Genomic DNA, 22,153 nt, shown 5'->3' with positions numbered 1-22,153 from the left:
CAGTCGTGTCTCTCTATGACCCTGCTGGGGATCTTTTTGGCAAAGATACTGGAGTGATTTGCCATTTCCTTTTCTAGCTCATTAATACAGATGAGGAAACTTAGACAAACAAGGTTAAGTGATTTGCTGAGGGGGGGGTCACGCTACCAGTAAGTGACTGAGGCAGATTTGAACTGAAGATCAATCTTTTTGACTTCAGGCCCGGCACTCTATTCACTGAACAACCTCACTTTCTCAAACACAGTACTACATACAGGCGAAGGGTTCCTATGTGTTATTTTGAGTTATTTCATTAGCATAATTAGGCTTTTCCCAGATGCAATTAAATCCATCATATCTTCTAATCCTACGACTTTGGCATCTATTTCCCATAAATCTTCCACAAGAGAAGGTGAATTTCCTTTTTGCTTAATATCTTGCAGGTAACCAGAGTACAGCTCAAGAGGCTCATCTGTTATCTCTCATTCCTTCTAGGAGTAGCTGAACACCTTTCTCATGTGTGCTTAATATATAATCATCAATATGACTCCCAACTATGCCAAACCTGCTGATAAGGAAATGGCAAATTGTTTAAGGAAGACCCTGTAAAATTTCTTTAAAATCTTGATATTTTTAATCAAATGTTACAGTGCAAATGGCTGAAGCGCTGACAGAAAAGTTTACGTGCATTTTTGCTTTACACATTTTTCTTCTGATGTGGAAATTATACTGGACATAAGGAGCAGTATTCCAGGCTAATTTTCCACTTACATTAAATATGAAAGCATTCACTGAAATCATTATATTTGGCAAAGCCACAGACTGAGATCAAGCAGCATCATATTATTATAGTGTAAAAATGTATGAATCTGAAAAGAACTTCTAAGTGACAGAAGCAAGAGATGTACTGTTCTGAGAGCCCTAGCTTGGGCAAGGGTGTCCTCCCTCAGGAAAGAGCAAGTGCATCCCTTAAACCTGCACACTGGAATGTAGGAAAAATACAAGAAAAAAGGTTTCTATTGACCAAAGCATTTGTGAAGTAGGATATTCTTCTTTGTTTTCTAAAGGTATTTCAAGTTGTATATATTGAGAAAGGTTTCTGACCCTTCATATTTTTCTATTAAACAATTTAAATTTAAGCTGCAGGAACCTATAGATTTTTTTTTCAGAATTCTCTTCACAGCACAGCTGTAGTTCCTTTTTAAAAATGCAATAATAATCACCTAGTATTTTGTGTTACAAATAAACGTAATATATCAAAAGGAAAAGTTTAGATCCTGCTTCAAAGCATTATTCATGTAGTAACCTTGGATATACCTGGATAGAGCCAAAACTTTTGGGAAGTGTTCACTTAATATTTTAGTTGAAGCGAAATACATGGATGTTGGCTCTTGGCACAAAAACTGTGTGATGACTCTTGAAGGCTCAACTGAAGTCTCTGTTGGTGAGGATAAGGGGTGCCATGAGGGTCCAGAGGTAAAGGATGAGGCAAAACCAGCTGGAAACGATTTTTACCCACACAGGCCACTTGTGGATCACTGTCTGGAACTCTACATCAGGTCTACAAAGAAAAGAGGGTATTAAGGCAATATTCACCTTACTTCCCAGGACTCTTGACTGCTGCCTGAATCCCTGACATAGTTAGGAAGTGGATACCATTATCTGATTAGGAATCATTTAAACAAGAGATCCTGGTTGAAAGCAAACTCAAAATAAGTACAGTTTCTAAGGATGCTATCACAGCCAAGACAGGATGCTATTTGTGCTCTTGGGCTTGGAGGGGAGCTGTTCTCTTTGTTCCTCTTCATGAAGAAGTGGACATCATCCTGGGGAAGTTTAGCCATTTCTTCATAACTGTGTAGTCCCTGGGAAAAGTTTTTCAGATACCCAAATTCCCCTGCCATGAACTTTGTGAACCAGTCAAACAGAACTAGGGACAAACTACAAAATGTCCCTGGGCTTGCTTTGTTTCTGCCTTTGCTTGAAACAGTCCCTACTATCTTTACTAGTTTTTCCTAAATTCCAGCTCAAATACCATATGCTCTTGTTCTGGTCAAGAAAATAATGATCCTTCTTTTCATAGGCCATGTACAGATCTTAGTTTGCACCACTTTTATGAATCTAAATTTCATTTTGTATTACAAAGAGAGGCAGCTGTGATGTGGCATATTGTGCAGTCTTGTCAAACACAAATGGAAACTGATCCCTGCACTCCACATACTACCTTAAAAAACTAACATTATCTATGTAGTGTTCTATCTTACTAACTTGGTTAAACATTTTCCTAGTACATTTTAATTTGGTTCAGATTGCACTAGGAGTGAGTTTGACTTCTCTGGTGCAGGAGATAAAAATCTGGCCTCAGAGGCAAGAAGATCCAGGCTAGAAAGTTCCCTATTCCAAAGAAATCATAATCCTTTGTATTACAAAGAAGTATAAAGACATTTGTATTACAAATGTGCCTCCCTAGGTATCAGCCAGTTAAGATTGCCTGCTCCTGAGAAGTGGGGCCATGTCTTTGATAATATAGCTACTTTCCCAAGAACATGGTACCTTATAGGTAGTAGAAATACAAATACTTATTTGACTCAAAGTCAAATACACAACACAGTATCAGGGATTTGTGAATATGACAGCAAGTTCAACTAGATGATCTCTAAAGTGCTTTCTGTGGAACAACATAGCCAAGACTATACTGATTAGAAATAAGATTGACATTAACAGATATACGTTGATAAGAAAGCAACCGGATAAATTAGGAGACTGGTAGTTATATAGCAACCATGCATGGGGAAATGATTGAGTCATAACCATTAAGAAAATGTTATATAAACTGTTATTTTTGTTTTTCTTCCCAAGTTATTTATACCTTCTGAATCCAATTCTCCCTGTGCAACAAGAGAACTGTTCGGTTCTGCACACATATATTGTATCTAGGATATACTGTAACCTATTTAGCATGTAAAGGACTGCTTGCCATCTGGGGGAGGGAGTGGAGGAAGGGAGGGGAAAAAATCGGAACAGAAGTGAATGCAAGGGATAATGCTGTAAAAAATTACCCTGGCATGGGTTCTGTCAATAAAAAGTTATTAAAAAAAAAAAAAAAAGAAAGAAAATGTTATATTAGAGTATGCTTGCCTGAGTTATATTAATCAAAATGCTGGAACACAGAATAGGCCTCATACAGAGTCCTCTTTGTCAGGGACCAGCCACCCCAATGATAGCCAGCTAGTGATATGGAGGTATCTTTGAGACAGTATGCACAAATGAATAAAGGTATTTTGATAAGCTAGCATTCTGAAACCTGGTTGGTGTCTATTCTGATTTTTCCCTCCTCAGATGTTATCTAGGCAAAATTTAGCAGTGCTAATTTGATAACTTTCAATTTCCAAGATTTTGTATTAACGAAAAGACTCCATGCAGTATCACTGACACTGCCAGTAATAAGTCTCCAGTAGCTATGAAAGCAATCAACTAAGACCAATGTTTTAGCATCAATGTCAGAGACAGTCACAGCATTTGAATCTTTATACCCAAACATTCCTAACTGTATGACTTTGGACAAGTCACTTAATTTTTGCCATCGTTTGTTTGTTGTAAGTGGAACTGAAGAGGTGACACTGCACAGTAGATTAATAATTGGCCTTGAAGTTCAGAAGATTTAAGTGCCAGTCCTGCTTTTTTTTTAACTTTTTTTGGGGAGTTGAGGCAATTGTGAGGTGACTTGCCCAGGGTCACACAGCTGGGAATTGTTTAATGTTTGAGGCCAACTTTGAAGTCGGGTCCTCCTAACTTCAGGGCTGGTGCTCTATCCACTGTACTACTCAACTGCCCTCAGTCCTGCCTCTGCTATAAGTTAGCTGTGTGATCCTGGCCTGGTCAACTCAGGGTCCCAAGACAAGATGATAGTTGCCATTTTGCTTTGATAGAGAATTTCTTATACTAATAAAATCACAGGGCTGGTATAAAAAGAATAATAAAATGAGGATACATGCTACCTATTTCTTCATATGAATATGAAGATTAAATCACATTATAAAAAAGCAGTTTATAAACCACCAATCACTATATTGTCAATAATTATAATTCGTGAGATCTAAAATTGATTTTTTGGCTTATACCTTTGCCAGTTGGTCAAGGTCATCATGATGTACAAAGAGGCCAGGAACATCATCAGGTGGAAGGCAGAGTAACTGTATTGCACCCCATCTTTCTCATTGTCCACAGCTCGCCGTGGCTGTCCATCCTCAACATCTTTGGGGCTATTTGAGGAAGTATCGTCCAGTATCACACTATCACTCCCAGACAAAGTTAGCTTGTTTACTTGACTGTTGTTAGAAGAACGGATGCTGCAAATGAATTCCCACAAAGAAAAATCAGAAAGGAGATATGACTTAATTGTCATTATCTGATGGTTTGGAATTTCTTAACTCTTATCTACTTTATTTTTTTTTTTTAACAGTCGTTGCTGATTGCCACAAGACCACTTGAATCAGGTAGTATATGCTTTAATATATACAACTACTACTATCCATAATATATTAGAGAAGCAAGGAAAAGGCAAACTACCTCCATGGCTAGTTCAGAGAAGCTAGGGAATTTATTCCTCCTGTTTCATTCAAACTGGGAATGTTTCAAATGAATAGTTAACATTCTCTATTGACAAAGCTTATTTATTATTACAATAACAGGCTTATGAAGTTGGGTCAGTATTATAAGAACCCAGGTATTCTTAAAGATACTACCCTTATACTTCCCTTTAGAAAGGACAGCTGAGGGTTTTCACTGTATTTTGGGGATACAACTAAATGTAGAGATCCCATTATTGTAGATTATGTCTCTCACTCTCATTCTGAGTGTGAAGCTAACTTAGAAAGCTGTGATATCATGGCCAGAATATGGACACCTGGGTTCTCTTTAAGCCTTTGCCATTACTGGCATCTAATATGAATCATTTTAGGCTTTGAGACATCAAAGTTTCTCACTTTGACAACAGAGAAAACTGCTCCAAGTTTGCTATGAAGATCAAATCAAATACTCTGTGGAGGCACTATTTAAGTGTGCTGTGTTCATAAACTCACGTGGAATATAGAAGGCAAAGGACAAAGATCATAAGTCCAAAAAAATTCTCTGAATCTAGCCACCGCCTGTTCTGTGACAATGGAGGACCAATGGTAGACACTGAAACAGTTGTGTTTGAAGGAGTCAAGGTGGGTGTGGTTATCTGCGTGACGATGCTCAATAAGCTTGGGTTACAGGTTCGATCTGAAAATAGGAGATAACATGTATGCAAATGTAGAGCTGTATCATACCTTCAAATATCATCCAGAAATAGTTTATTTTGCATGTGTTTTATTTCTAATTTTCATCCAAAACCAATATGATAAAACAAGCATAGATAGTATTTTTTAAATTAAATTAAATTAAATTTTTTTATTATTATAACTTTTTATTTACAAGTTATATGTGTGGGTAATTTTACAGCATTGACAATTGCCAAATCTTTTGTTCCAATTTTTCTCCTCCTTCCCCCTCCCCCCACCCTCACCCCCCCAGATGGCAGGTTGACCAATACATGTTAAATATAACAGTATAAATTAAATACAATATAAGTATACATGTCCAAACAGTTATTTAAGCATAGATATTATTAACTAACTCTTACCAGGTTCATTGGACATGGCTGACCATGTGAGATATATGGTATAAAGTGTAATGATAGAGGACTGGAGAAGGCCAGAGCGAGGCTGAAATTCCTGTTTAATAAAAAGAGGGAGGACATTTTATACACATACACACACACACACACACACACACACACACACACATATATGTATTAAAATTGCTAACATTTATGTAGCTCTTTACAAATGTTTACAGGTGACAAAACTGAGGATTAGAGAGGAACAGAAACTGAAGAGAAGCTGGGATTTGAACCCAGTCTCCTGACTCTTATGTTCAATGTTTTTTCCACTATAGTAGGCTCTCTTTCCAAAATAAAATCTCATTACATTTTAAAGACTGCTTTAACTTTTACAAACTTATCAATTTCTTGACTTAAATATATCAGTTAAGTGGTTTTTGTATTCTGCTTGAGAGCTTTAAAAATAAGAGTTTTTCGTTTCAAATGAAAATTAATACAAACTACTAAGTCAAGGAAAAAGAGTAAATGCTCTTAATAATTGCCCCAACCACACACAGATTCTGCTGATACTGTTGAGCCCTGGAAAATAGACCATAGGTCCCCCTCCCCCTTGCAATTAGGTCTGGGAAAATTGAGTTTAGAAGAGAGTTCTAAACCTGGAAACTCCAAACCTCCCTCCCCCTTTTTTAAAATATACCATTGTGTCACAATGAAGGATAGCAAAGAAAAACGTCATGCAGATGTCTAATTCCCTATTTCTATCCTCACCAGGATGATCCCTCCCATCTCCCCTCAGGATTTTGAGTATTGTCCCACACACTTCACTGTCCTTGACAAAACAGGGAGTTATGCTTTTTTATCTTACTTCCTATCCTGTCAAGATTTAAATTATGTTCTCATCTTAAAATGCTTGTCCTTCCTTGGAATTATGTCTCCTATCCTCCTAATGTCCTTGCCTCCCTCATCTGCCTTTGTTTCCCTGTTCTGTCTTTGAAGTGTTTCCCAAAAGATAACAACAGCTGCAACATGTTAAGCTAATTGCATATCAGCTTCTGTATTCTTGCAAATCCTAGTTAGCTAAAACCCTATAAGCTCTGTGTCTCACTTTCTCTGGTACCATATGCTTTGGAAACATATTTCCATGTGGGTCAGCTGGCTTATTAAACTCTCCACTTTAAAATTAAACCAGTTTCCACTTGCCTCAGTTTCTCTGGTACTACAGTACAACTTATATACCTCTTACAAAACTACAAAAGGCATGACCTTATTATATAAGATGAATTATAATTATTACATAAATGTGAACTATATAATGACAGCATGGTAATTGGATACCTTAAACTGGTCTTAGATTGTAAAGTTTCAATTATTAGAAGTATGCATCATTGTAGTATGGCTTCCACTTAAGAAAGGTAAGGCTCGGATCATGTTATGACTATATGACTAGTTATGGCACTTTAGTACATTATTAAAACATTCCGAATTTCTAACAAATAGTATGTTACTTGAATAGGAGTTGGAAGACATGGATTCTAGCCTGGACTCTGCTACTAACTTAATGTAAACTTGGTTTACATCATTTCAACATTTTTAGTCTCGGTTTCCTATTTAGTAACATTAAACTGGCTTAGATATTTATAGTTCTTTCCAACTGTTATAACTCAAATAAACCTATTAAAATGGCATATTAAAGACAAAATTCAAAATAATAATTTGTGTTCTTTAAAGAATACCAATTTATGAGGTAAGAAAAATCAGCAGTTTTTCTCTAAAAAGCTCTAATAATTTTAAACCTTTGGGATTTTAATGATTCATACAGGACCACCCAGAAAATATATAGAACTTTAAGGAAAAAAACCTTAAAGGACAAGTCCAGTCCAGACAAGTTCAGTTTTATAAATAAACTATGAGAGAGGAGAGCAAGAGTGGAGAGTGAACCAAGCCTAAACAAAAGGAACTTATGAAAGTTGATTTATGGTCCCCAATTCCCCAAGAAATTCTAATTACTAATCTAAATTACTAATATGTCCACAACCAAGCTCTGGCTCTTGGTTAGCTTTTAGCATATAAATTTTCCTTCTTTCAATTAGTCTACTGTTAACCCTCCAAAAATAATTTTGAAGTATAAATCTCAACAAACCTAGCTTTGAAATGTAATTATCTTTAGTATATTTCGACTTTCCTTATGTAAGAACCTGCCTACCCTCTAAGGTCTGAGAGGACTGGAAATGACACAGAGTCTCCATCTTAGACCATCCATTGTGGTGGTTCTCCTGCCTCCTTCACTAGTTCACTATGACCAAGACTGCTCCCAAGATCCTCCAGAGAGCTAGTCCGGGCACTATATTTTGATACCTGAACAGGATACACTTTATCATGGATTTCAAGTCTGAACTTAAGAACATAATAAAAATCTTGGTTTTGCTTCCTAGATGTTTACACACCGATGATTCTGTCTAGTAGTAGTACCTATCAGCAAAATTTTTCCTACAATATTAACATATAAGACTGCAAAAAAACAGTAATAGTGAAATAACTATTTAAAAAAATTAAAACAAGGTTGTGGAGTCCAGGTTAAGAACTCTTGATCTAATGCAACATATGTAGTGGAGGGATCCCTTCTACAATATTTCTGACACGAGATTTAGTCTGCCTAAATCATACAGGGATTGGGAATTGATTTCCAAAGCAGATTATTTAAAACCATATGGACAAAATATATTTATACAAACCTACAAATAATTCTCTTTTATTTTTCCCTTAAGAGATTAAAACAGATTTTTAGAGCTAAAAAAGATCTTAAATAAATATCTAAGTACAACCCTAATTCAGAGAGCAGTTAGCCAAAGGGAAATGACTTATCCAAGGTGAAACAAAGTCAGTGGATCCCAGCAGGGATTAAAATCTAGGCTTTCTGAAACTTAAAAAAAAATTCAAGGTATTTAAATCATAGATTTTTTTTTTTAATGAACTATTAACAAAAAAGCACTTCAGCAGGAAATTTTAAGAAAAAAATATGTCAATACCTGAATTTTGGGAAGGATTGAGACAATGGATACCACAATGCAAAAAATCAAATTTAAACTGATGAATAACTTGTTTTCAGTGCAGGCATCAGCTTTGGTGTAAAATACAAACAAGAGCACCACACCGATGAAGGACAGGATATAGCAGAAGCTTGTACATGACAGTAAAACTACAAAACAGAAAATTAATGTTAACTTCCACAATTTGCAGCAGAAAACAACTAGGATTTAGGAAAGGATCTTTTTCTTTCCCCTATGCATAAACTGATGCATGCTTTCATCTTTTATATAATCAGTGATCACAAATTGAAACCTAAGAAGGCCCAAAGTTATAAGAACATGTTAACTTTGCTCAAATTCATCAAGCACCTAAAACTATACACTAGATCATTCTGTCATTCTGATTTCTTGGGCTGGAAAAGCAGAGTTTAACAATCCAGTGTATTATTACCTGTAGGAAAACCTGTATTTGAGATAAACAAATAGTTTAAGGCATTGCAATCTCCCCTATGGCTTGAGTTTGAATCTCCTCTGACAAAATTGGTGTTCTTCTGTCCCTATATCTATTAAAGTTCGTTACTTTCTTTTTAAAAAAAAAATCATTATTAGCATTCTTTTCTTTTTAAATTTCAAATTCCAAATTCTCTGCCTTCCTCTCCCCTTACTGCCAAATAAGAATGTAAACAATAAAGTCAATTATATATATTAAATCATGTGAAACCTATTTCCATGTTAGCCATATTTCAGGGAATCTATAAAATGAGTTAGGATAGTCTCTTCCAGTTTTAACCTTCTATGTTCCAAAGTCCCTTCTAGCTTAACATTCTGAAAATTCAATTGAGATTTGAAGTAAGAAATTAATAATAGTTCTAAGAAATCCAAACTTTTCATCAATGGTTTTTACACATTTGAAACTGAAATTTTACAAACTTGATGGTTTGCATATACTCTAATATCAGTTCAGACACCTACCTGCATACCAGCATCTAGCATTTCCTTCTTCCATTCGATTAACCCAATTCTCATTACAAGAGTGGGCAAAGTCCACTAACAGTATCAACTGTATGAGGATGTACAGGAAGGCCCCACACATTCCAGTATAATACCACACTACAAATAAAAAGGAGGAGAGTTCCTTAGTTCACATTATAGGATAAGACATGACAATCAAAATGATTTCAAATCCAACGTACATGGTAAAGAAAATCAGGAAGTTCTTTGGCTGTTTCGATTCTTATTTAACCTATACCAGAAATCCATACATATCACTCAAGGTATGTTAACAATATCAAATTATAATAACAAAAACCTAAAAATAAAGGTATTGGAATTCTTATGCTATGAGTTGTTTTATTAGCTCATCCATATTACAAAGTACTTCTAATAAACATAGTATTTAAAACATGGCAAGGAAAGACAGCAAACTTGACTGTTTCCAGGCCATTTGCTATCAATATCCATGAAAACCTAGCCTCCATTTATTTCACAAATGTTATAAACTTATCACTATGGTATTTTATAATTTGGAAATCATACCTGTGCTAAATGGACCCTCGGGAATGTAAAAAGATCCAACCATTAGACCAACAATGGCAACAATTTTGAAGAACCAGAACCTATTAAAATATAAAAATGTTTCTCTGAAATGTTTTTATCCTTATGTAAAAACAGCTAAAAAGCAGAAACACAGTGCCCAGTCAAATAAAGCATTGACAAAAGGACTGATTTCAACTGGATTTTCTATACTTATTTATTCCTTTTAAATCTAAAGACAAACATGACCACAAATAACACATCATTATTTTTCATTGTTTGATAAATGTTCTCAATTTTTGCCAATTTTGTACTTAATCATAATTCTCCAATATTTCAGGAATCTGGGATTTTTTCAGTGTGGATACATTTTGGACTAGTGCAAATCAGAACCTCTTACAACCTTACTATAGTATTAATCACACCATTTCACAGCAAACTTCTGGTCATAACACTAGCTCATAAAACAAAAAATCTGGAGGATGTTAATGACCTATTTAAATAGACTTTTACAGCTAGAAGGATTCTTACAGATTATATTAAAAATGATTCTCAACTATTTCTAGCCATATGAAAAGATGCTCCAAATCATTATTAATCAGAGAAATGCAAATTAAGACAACTCTGAGTTATCACTACACACCTGTCAGATTGGCTAGGATGACAGGAAAAGATAATGATGAAGGTTGAAAGGGATATGAGAAAACTGGGACACTGATACATTGTTGATGGAACTGTGAATGGATCCAACCATTCTGGGAGCAATTTGGAACTATGCTCAAAAAGTTATCAAACTCTGCATATCCTTTGATCCACTGTTACTACTGTCCTTATATTCCAAAGAGATCTTAAAGAAAGAAAAGGGACACGTATGTGCAAAAATGTTTGTGGCAGCCCTTTTTGTGGTGTCTAGAAGCTGGAAAATGAATGGATGCCTTTCTATTTGAGAAGGTGGTATCAATTTGAGAATGGTGGTATATTGTAGTATATGAATGTTATGGAATATTATTGTTCTGTAAAAAATGGCCAGCAGGATGATTTCAGAAAAGCCTGGAGAGACTTACATGAACTGATGCTGAGTGAAATGAGCAGAACCAAGAGATCATTATACACTTCAACAACAATACTATATAATGATCAATTCAGATGGATGTGGCTCTCTTCAACAATGAGATGAACCAAACAGTTCCAATGGTCCAGTAATGAAGAGAACCAGCTACACCCAGGAAAAGAACTCTGGGAGATGAGTGTGACCACAACATAGCATTTCCACTCCTTCTTTATTGTCTGCTTGCATTTTTCTTTTCCTTCTCAGGTTATTTTTACTTTATTTCTAAATCCAATTTTTCTTGTGCAGCAAGATAATTGTATAAATATGTATACATATATTGTATTTAACATATATTTTAACATAGTTAATATGTATTGGTCTACCTGCCATCTAGGGGAAAGAGTGAAGGAAAGGAGGGGAAATGTTGGAACAGAAGATTTTGCAAAGGTCAATGCTGAAAAAAATTATCCATGCATATGTCTTTTTATAAATAAAAAGCCAAAAAAAAAAAAAAATGATTCTCAGTCTAACACTCCCTTAGGGCTATGAGTCAAGTCAAGTAAGCTTGGGTCTTAATCCTGAATCTCCTACTTATATCATTTTAGGCAAGTCCTTTTTTCATTGCTAAATTTCAGTCTTCTCATCCACAAAATGAAGGGGTTGGAAATTACTGCTAAAGTCCCTTCCAGCTAAAAAAAAGTTTATGATCCTAGAAATACGAGTATTAAAGAAATAACATGTGTTTGAAAAAAAAAGTTTTATTAGAATTCATGATTTATTTATGTGTAGCTGCAAGGTGAGTTACCAATAAAGGAGAAAAAGACAAGATTCAAGCAGATGTTATATACTCAAAATTAATATGGGCAGATATTTATGGTTCCTACATGTATAATATTACAGATAAGGAAAGATAGTTTTCTTATGGAAGTAAACTCAAAAATGGAACATAGCACATAAATTCATGGAGTCAATGCCTGACTCTAAATCTTGAAGAAGCAATGAATCTTAAAAGTTATAATTTTTAAACAAAAGCTTCAGTATTTTTTTTGTTACACCTCTCACAACAGTTTTAGTTACTGTTTAACAGTTTCCCTGTTACACTCTCTTACAGCACACAAAATAAACAGAGTTTAAGGTCTATTTCCTATTTTTCTATGGTAGCAAATGTCATTGGAATAAGAATAGGTAACAGAGAACATAAAAGTACTGGAAACTTTTATAGATATTTTTCTGAATTTAAAATATTGGGCTTACAAAAAGATGTACTTTGAGTCATATGATCCCTTAAAAAGGGTGAAGAGGGAATAGGTAATGCCAAAGCTAGGACTCATAAGGGTAAAAATGTGGGCAGAAACTATGCACACCAAATGCAGGTTGGGAATTTGCAAATTAGATCAAACTAGGCAACCAGAAGTTGAGTGGAATTAACATTATGTACAACGATATTGTGGACTAGAGGCATGTAATAAACCATTTCTAGGTTGGAGCTAAAACACAACTGCATGGCTGGAACGCTGACTAGTTTCTATAGGTAACATAACCAACACTTACAAGGCAAAAGTAAAACCAAACTCCCTATGGGTCTAAAGGATATACAGCTTCATGATGGCACAGATTTGACAAAACTCAGTTATTCAGTTAATCTGGTCCTGTTCTGGTCATTGACTTTTAAATATGCTTTTGATTATCCATGCCCTACTATGATATTTCTGGATTTATTTCATGCTGATAGTCCTGGTCTTCAAGGTTATTTTCCTTCAGGTGCAAAAGTAGTTATGATATGAAATCCAAGGAAGAAACGTGTGACCTGGGAAATACCTCTCAGGTTAACTATTCCCTGATTTTAAAAATGATGATCGAATGATCTCACATACATTATACCGAAGTTATCTAGGCCAAATATCTATATTTCTCATAGGCTAACACTATAACCACTACATTATATATTATACTAATATAACAATATTACTCTTACAATAATATCACACTATTATATAACACTATAATAAAGTTCTAATAGAAACTGGGGTGTTATGGAAGATGTGAGCAGAAAGACAAAGAATATTTAATAAAAACCATTATGGTATCACACGTACCCATTATGCACTGCAGCTCTTGGATCTTTACTACTTTTCACTTTTAACATCAGTAGAAAGAATAGAAAGAAAAAGATAGCTAAGGCAAAGTTGACCCGATAGACAGCTTTATAACCAACCAGGATATCACAAATATCAGTTGGTTCATCATTATTCTTGATTTTAAATCCCCCTTCACAAAATCCAGGAATCTGAAAAAAAAGATATTCCAATGTTATTGTGTACTCCATTTTAAGAAAGCATCATATGAAAACTCAAATTTACAAACTACATGATGGGTGATGATGATTTAACAAAGGGTTCACTATAGGATTCCATTAAGTTATAAACATCCCTGGTACAACTGGAATGAAAAGATTTACTTTATAAGTTTACTTCACATATAACTTTTCAGGGATTTTTGTGTAAAGCAAAGTATGTTTCTACTTTGATTTAACAATGCCTGGTAAGCTATATAGAAATGACGGAAATTCTAAAAAGAAAGCTTATCAATTAGTCTCTAGAAATAATAAAATAATCCCATTATCTGAGCTCTGGTTTCAGACAAAAATGGACTCAAAATCCTTTAATTTGTGATGATAGAAGTATCCTGTTTCTATTTCAATACAGAGATTTACCTAAATTTCTTTTTTTTTAGCATCATCATGGTACTCACTACTAAATATTCTAATAACTTGAATTTTCTGAATCATATGTGAAGTCTTTGTTTTTGGCAAATTAGTTCTTTTCTATCTAGTGTAGTTCTCTCTCAACTATATACCATAGCTTCTAACCCTGGAAGTACTAGGCTTGCTTAGAAGAATAAATTTATATACTTAATGAAAGAGTGCTTGGATGACCATCTCATTTTAAATTTATACACATTAAAACAGAGTGCTTGGATGACTATCTCTCATTTTGTTTCTTTCCTAATAGGATCAAAAGTGTGAATATGTTTACAATCCCAATCTTTCCTCACCTCTGAATTAAAACTTGAGAGCTTCATGATGCCCCTAAAACACATCCCAAAGAGAATATATATATATATATATAATTAGACCTACATTTCCCAAACTCATTTGACCAGAGAACGTTTTTTGAGGTTTGAAATACATTAGTGGATATCATGATTCAAAGGGTCTACTGAAAATACGAAATACCTTGGGGAAGAAAGGAGATCAGGGATGAGATCAAAATAAAATGAGAGCAAAATAAAAGAAATAACTTTTTTATCTCTCACCCCAAGACATCTCACTAATTTGACATAATTCTCTAATTTTTTTTAAATTCTATTAATATCAATATTATCAAATAGAATATAGGTTAGGAATATAATTTTGACATACTGAATTAGAATGTCAACTAAAACTCACTAGAGATTATGTTTTAAATTTTTCCCAATATTCCAAAATTTAAAATGATAATAAATTATTAAATTATAGCCCAATGTTAATTCCAAATACCTTCTTCAGCTGTACATCCAATGGTTCTGTCAACATAATAAAAGAAACAGCTGTGCCCAAGAGAAGAATTATGGCATAGATAAGACGAGTCAAAGTTGAATTCTTGGCATTAGGACAGCAACTGCACAGCAAACATGATGCACTGCTGCACAAGCATGGAATCTACAAAGAAAATATAAAAAAACAAAATGTTTTCCTTATACCTTGAGAAACTTACACACACTATAATACATATATATATATATATATATATATATATATATATATATATATACACACACACACACACACATAAGTAATATATATATATATATATATATATATATATATATATATATATATATATATATGTCAAATACAGTGAAACCCCTTTATGTTACATATGAAACCTATATTTTATTAGGTTTTTGTCATATAAATTCCATTTTTATATAACTCAAAGAATAATACAAATCTGTGTAATAACAGGATTATAATGTATTGGGAATATGTCACAGGTGTATTTTTATTAGTTTAAAAAAATCTGTGTTTAAAAGATAATGTGATATCAAGTAAAAAGAGTTCTAAACTTGGAGCCACAAGACTCTCCCATTTACTAGCTATGTGACCATGGGCCATAGTTTTTTGTTTTTTTTTTTAATGGGGATAACAATGTAAGGAAAGCACTTTGTAAAATGTAAAGTGCTAAAGAAATGTGAGCTATTCTTATCTTATTGTGGATTTAATGTAATATAACTTATAAGGATTTGGTTTTTAACTTGTTTTTTGATAGACCTCTAGTTACCCAGAGCTGTCAAAAGTATTGCTTTACAAGGAAGAGCAGTTTTGATTTCAATTTATCCAAGAGCCATCAGGACTCAGTACGATCTTACTAGTCAGCCCAAGACTAACAATGAGAAGTTCCAGAAAGATGATGTAACATGAATCACATATGTTTATCTCAAAAATATAGACTAACTTGTTTAAGGCATGAACTTATCAAACAGCATTCCAAGATCATATTCATTAGATGACTAAACAGAGATGCATGGATCCCTGGTCTCCTTTACCCATAGCTCTCAGGAACTGTCAAGTTATGACAAATACTAAATAACCTTCATTGCCTATAGATTATATTTGTCCTGGGCTGTTATCTGTAACTACATCTCAACCACCATTCAAACCAATAGTTAGCAGAACTAAAAAAAAAAAAAAAAAAAAAAAAAAATTAACATGTGTCATGATCGAAATTTAAACTGAGATCGACAAAGTTCTAAGAATTTTCAACTTCTTAGGAAAGCATAAATAAAGAGGGTCTCTACCTTCTCTTCAATAGCTAAGATCCCAAGGTAGGGGCTTACAGATTGTTTTTATAGACAAAAGAAAGAATATCCATTGTAAAAGGTGATACCATAAATGGGGAAAACACTAAGATTGGCTGGAGATCAGATATGGGGCTAGCAACTCCACCTCCTATACCTTGTTGCTGATTGATTGCATTCACTAGCAAAGTTAGTCAGTGGTACATGGATAAAAAACTAGACTTTCCTTGAAGGACAGAGATAACTGGCCAGACTTTTTTGAAGGGTAAGAGATAATCAATTTCCTTGGAAATAAGAACAGACCACTGATTTCAAAGAAAAACTGAATTTCTAAATTTAACTTTGACAATGCATAACTTACAAAAAAGCTGAACTTCTAAACTTAAGTCAAAGATAATAAAATGTGACTTAAGCAAAAATGTCAGCAAAAAATTAATTTGAAAATTAAAATGAGCTGAGAAACAAAATTTCAAGTATGATCAATTTACTTGGCTAACAGTAACCAATAAATTAGGTTAATGGCCTCTCTGAATGATAAAAAAACTTTGAGGTAGGGCTTACCAGTCTTCAAATAGTTTTGCAAAGGATAAGAAAACAAAGAATAGGAAACACCACACATTGGAAAACAAATATGATTGGTTACAAAGTCTTAAGTATCATAGGTGACTAAAGCAATACCATAGACTGGACATGGAAGCTATCAACAATCTCTTCTTACAACTGCAGATTGATTGATAAGAGTCCTAATCTGCTCAGAAAGTTGAATAAAGAAAACAGACTTCTTGGCATCCTCTTGCATTCTGTAAGGTTTGTTAATAAAATAACAAAATTTTCCTTATTTGTACCTGAGTATGCAAGGTTGTAGAGATGTAATGCATTTATTTGAGTTAATTTATCAGACAACTGAATTTTAAAGTAATTCAGAGAGGGAAAACTGAATTTCTTGACTCATGAATTTCTTAAGTTAACTCAGAGACAAGGAAATATAGTTCAGGCAGTTACAGAATGAATTAAAATAGAATATAAATTCAATAATAAAGTAGAATTAATTTGAATTTTTCAGTGGCAATACAAAATAGAATCAATGACAAAATGGAGTCAATTTGATCTTCTTACATACCCTAACAAAGTTTGGAAATGTCTCTTTCCTTTTCTAAATTGAGGAAAATTATCAATAAAACTTATTTTCCTTCATTACTGTATACTTAGGAAGTTGTGTGACAGAGACTTCAACTCTTCATTGTAACATATATAATTTGAATGATCCCAAAATAAATACCTACATTGCACTGAAAAAGTAATTTTCTCTCCTTAAAAATATTTTTGGCCACAGCAACTTATGTAGTTATTCATAAACTATCTTATTAAAAATGTCACTGTGGTAACCAAACTATATTATCTAATCTTAATCCTGACCATAATAATTGGTCACAGAAAATATAAATTCTAGCATTTTGCAGATTAAGGAAATAGCAATACTTAGTTCATTCCATATGCAATCTCACATTTAATAGAAAGAATAGTCTTGAAGGGACCCAGGGTCTATCAGCTACCGTCACCTCAAGTATGTATACTCAATCTAGGCCTCAATTTCCTCTCAGTCAAATGAAGTTTCTAAAATTCCCTCCATCTCTAAAATTCCATAATTCTTTGTTGTTTATTTATTCTGCACAATTCTTACAATAACTTTCCACTTTGTAGTATATGTCTTTGATGAATAAAAGATGTCTCTCTGATTCACACACTCCTACAGTAACTTGATATTCTGATGCATTCCCATAAAGGAATAATCTATAATTTTAGTCTACAGTGCATAGTCTATAATTTTATTCTAATGACAACCAAAAGGGAATGATTGCCCCTCCAAGTTGGCACTACTGCCTCCCTTACATTTGAATATGTGGTTACTTTAAAACAACAAATGATGACAACAGATATAAGACCCTTGAAAGTGATCTGTAAATTATGACTTGCTGTCTTTGGCACTTCGCAGATGGTCTCAATTCATAGAGAAGGAATAATAACAGTATCCAATATTTACATAATACTTTAAGATTTGCAAAGAAAAAAAATTTGCAGAAGCACTTTACAAATCTCCCAATTACAAAGCTATAATTGGCAAAAACAACTTTGAGGTCATGTCCAAGGTAAAATAAATACTCTCTCTTAGTAAATGCTTAATGACTGAAGTTTATGGATCTCTCAATAAATAAATTTGGTATCTACTTTTTACAATAACTACAACAAATAAACCACCTAACTTGACCTAAAGCAAAAACTACCATTACTTTCAATAAATAGTTTTAACTGACAAATTACTTAATTGACTAGATCTTCAAATATGTTATTTTAATCTGATATTATTAGTTTTGACTGATAGGATTCCAGCAGCTAATACAGGATTTACATTTAGAATTAAAGAATCATAGAATTTTAGAATGGGCAGGACAGTAAAGATCATTTAATCTATCATCTAATCTACGTAGGGATAGGAAGGAGATTATCCAAAACTGCACAGCAAATTAGTATCTGAAGGACAAGAAAAAAAAGTCTATTGACATTAATCCAAAATTCTCTGCATTGTACTAAGCATTCCTCAAATTAGAGGTTCAAAACTAGAGCTTTATATTATACTGTATCACCAGCAAGTACTGAAATCCCAAATCTTAAAGCAGCATGTAGTTATAAAAGCAAGTCACTATCTTCCATCTTCAGAAATAGGTTATATGGTATTCAAATTGCTTGGCAATGAAAGTAGATAAAACCAAACCAGTCATTCAACTGTGATTTTTAAGGTCTCAAACCTGGTCATCTAGAGATAGAATTGCTTTGGTGAAAAGTAGGAAAACAAGAATAATTTCCAAATAGTCCAAGATTTAGCTTTGATGAGAAATGTCATCAGAAATGGTAAAGTACAATCTGATTCTCTTCTCCCAATTAAAGTACCTCTTCCCTAAACCAGCAATGTTTCTCAAAGATATTACCTTATTGCATTTAAAGATACTACACTTCTATATTGAGGGGGAAAAAAACACAATAGGTTAAAAAATCTTTAAGATCATATCATCCAACTACTTTTTGCGGGGAGAGAAGGGAGCCTTATAAAGTAACAGATCTAGGAAAGGGAAACTGACTTGTTCAAAATTATTAACCTGGCAACTAGAATCCAATTTTCCTGATTTGTAGGCAAATCTATTCATGATATCTCCTCTTACTGTTACCCACATATATGCGTAACATTCCATGTCTTGCCTGTGCCTTTACATTGGCTATCCTCCAGGCAAGTCCCCTCATGTCTCTCATTCCCTTATCTTTGTATCTCTTAGAATCCCTAATTTTCTTCAACACTCTTCTTAAGCACCATCTGCTACCAGAGAACCTTTCCTGTTACCCCAGTTACCTTATCTTGCACCTATTTGTTATTTCCCTACTCCAGCTAGACAGTAAGCTTATTGCGTCCTAGCCTCTGAGCTTAATAGTTTTTTGATTGAATTAAATTACAATTTAAGTATGGGGCCGTCATCAACAATCTTAACAAAATATAATCTCCAACTCAAAAATAAACCAGGATGGAGAGATTTGGGTTGGGAGCAGAATCAGTAGTCACTGTGACTTTGGGATTGGGAAAGGAAAAAGACTCACCACAGGATAACCTACTTATCAGACACATACACACATCAGCCAAAATCAACTCAAGTTAAAAAAATCCTCCATTGGGTATAAAGCCCCAGCTGGGCTAGATTCCTCTTTGACACAGCATCAACCTTTACAGAATGCTCTCCACACAAAAATTCTGTAATATTAAAAATTATTTACCTATATTTTACACGTAAGGAAACTCGGCGCCAAAGACAAGTTGTCAACAACAATAACAACGTTGTTAAGCGATTACTTGTGTCAGGCACTTGTGCTAAGGGCTTTGTAATTATCTCACTGGATTCTCACAATCACCCTGGGAAGTAGGTGCTATTATCATCATCCATCCCTCTTTTACAGAAGAGAAAAATGAGGGAAACATTAGTTAAGGAGTCGGCCAGGGTCACCCAGCTAGTAAGCTGTCCAACACTCTCACAGGTCTAGGGCTCCATCCACTGCACCACCCAGCGGCCCGAAATGCGGCCGAAAACAAATCAGAAGCACCACACAGCTAATAAAAGCTTTAGGTACACTAGACCAGAACCAGAGGTGGTGGTTTACACCGCTCCCTAACCAAAGGCAAGTCTGAAAGTTCATCTTTAAAGCGGTATTAATAACACTAGTGGCACCTACCCTGAAGTTCTTTTAAGGCACCATATAAGTGTGAATTATTCTTATTTTTTCCTAACTCATTCCTGTTTATCAACCTTTACACTTTTTTCTTTTAACTAAGATCAATACGGCAGATATCAAGCGGCATCCAATACAATAACGCTTAATTCGCTTCGCACGACACCTGGGACACTGGACGAGCTTAAAAAATTCTTGTTCCCTTTTCCTCCCATAATGTCAAGAGGAAATCCAAAGGGACCCACGGTAAGGGATCCACAAATGCTGCTTTCCTCGTCCCCTGCCCCCCATTAAAGATGAGATCCAAAAGACATAAATAAAGGCGTTTAAAAAGGCTTGCTCCTCTCCCCCCCAACCTTTTCCCAGATAGATGTCAGGAGTGGGCCAGGGGTGCCCAAGCTCTGGGAGCTGCGCTCTTCCCCAGGTACCAGTGGACGAGAAACAAGCACCCAATATCCCCGGTCTCTACCCCGCACCATCCCTTTCCCTTCCCAGGCCCCAGGACTCGGCGCGGCGGCGGTGGGTGGGGCGAAAGGCCGAGTAAATAAACAGAACAAAAAGACCCGGCTTCCTGACTGAGAAGACGCCAGAGGGGGGTATCCGAGCCTGGGGCGGCGACTTCACTGGCCGGACTCGGCCCGGGCCGCCACCCTGAGATTCGCAGCCGCAGGTCAGCGGTTGTTCGCCCTCTTCTCCGCCGCCGAACAAGTCCCCACTCACCCAGCTGGCTACGGAAAAGGCGCCCAGCACGGCCCCCATGGCGGCGGCGGCGGCCGGGCCGGACCGTGTTGATGGCTACGGGGTGGTGTAGCTCCGGCTCCGGCGACGTTGCCTCAGCGGCTATCTCCTCCTCCTCTTCAGCCGCCACCCCCTCAGAGCCTGAGGGCAACAGTTCCGTGGGACGGAAACCGCGATCCGCCTCTCTCCCGACGCGCATTATACGTCACCGCGTCGTGCCGCCTACCTCTGCCCCCTCCCAAATGTCAAAACCGGAGGGGCCGCCCATTGGATGAGGAGGGAGGCGGGGCTAAAGGGACTGTCGGGGGCCGGGACTGTCTGGGGCCCGAGCTGTCAGGGAAGGGAGCTGTCTAGAGGTGGAGCCGTAGTGGGTCGGAGCTGTCTGGGGGAGGAGTTGTTGGTTGGTTGTGTTGGAGTGAGCTGGAGTTCCAGGATCGCGCCCTCTGCTCGGTGGCCCCAAGAGGGCCAGTTAACCCGGGGAACCTAAGGGCAGGTGGTGATTAGCCCTCGGAGGAGCGTCCACACTTGTTCTTGACCCTCCCGTCTCCTCTCTGCCTGCTTGTTACTGCAGAATTTCTCTAGGGTAGCTTTTTATGTTGACATGCTGGACAGCCCTCCCCCCACCAACATGCACACCGCCTCCCTCCCCCCAACACCCTACTCCTGTTGAACTAATTGGTATCTACCCGGAGCTAGACGTAGGATCCCCAAACCCAGCAAAGTCTGTCGACATAATGCTGACTGAGCAGTATCAATTTCACCTCCCTTGTGGGTTGGGGAGTGACAGCAAGCTAGAGGAATTCATTGTGTTTCAACCAGCGTTTTCTAATGGCAGGAATTGAGAGAGTTCAGATCAGATCTGGATCAGAGTCTGAGGCTCTGGATTGAAATGTCGCTTTCGAAATTTAGTCTAGCAAAGGTGTGATTTTCTGCAAGTAATAGTTTTCTGTGTTTCGGTTCTCCCCCATCTTCCACCCAAAAGCAACTGTTGACTTTATCCCCCACTCTTCATAGTCATAGAAGTTAGAGCTGGAAAGGGTCTTAAAAATCTGGTTCCCGGCCAGCTAGGTGTCGACG

General features: G+C 35.9%; 1 protein-coding gene across 1 annotated transcript; it reads right to left on the bottom strand.

Moving 5' to 3' along the window:
- Positions 1–590: 590 nt before the first annotated feature.
- On the bottom strand, positions 591–21,716 carry SERINC3 (serine incorporator 3). The gene is made up of 10 exons (XM_051976502.1): positions 21,059–21,716; positions 14,772–14,933; positions 13,330–13,520; positions 10,186–10,265; positions 9,622–9,759; positions 8,650–8,819; positions 5,645–5,735; positions 5,061–5,244; positions 4,101–4,328; positions 591–1,540 (listed from the first exon to the last, which is right to left on the bottom strand). The coding sequence occupies exons 1-10, from the start codon at positions 21,095–21,097 to the stop codon at positions 1,405–1,407; spliced, it is 1,419 nt and encodes a 472-aa protein (XP_051832462.1). The 5' UTR covers positions 21,098–21,716; the 3' UTR covers positions 591–1,404.
- Positions 21,717–22,153: the final 437 nt, after the last annotated feature.

This window comes from Antechinus flavipes, chromosome 2 (assembly GCF_016432865.1).
Source record: "Antechinus flavipes isolate AdamAnt ecotype Samford, QLD, Australia chromosome 2, AdamAnt_v2, whole genome shotgun sequence".
In the NCBI taxonomy this organism is placed as follows: domain Eukaryota; kingdom Metazoa; phylum Chordata; class Mammalia; order Dasyuromorphia; family Dasyuridae; genus Antechinus; species Antechinus flavipes.
Note: the sequence above shows the minus strand (reverse complement) of the source record. Positions and strands in the feature narration are given on the sequence as shown.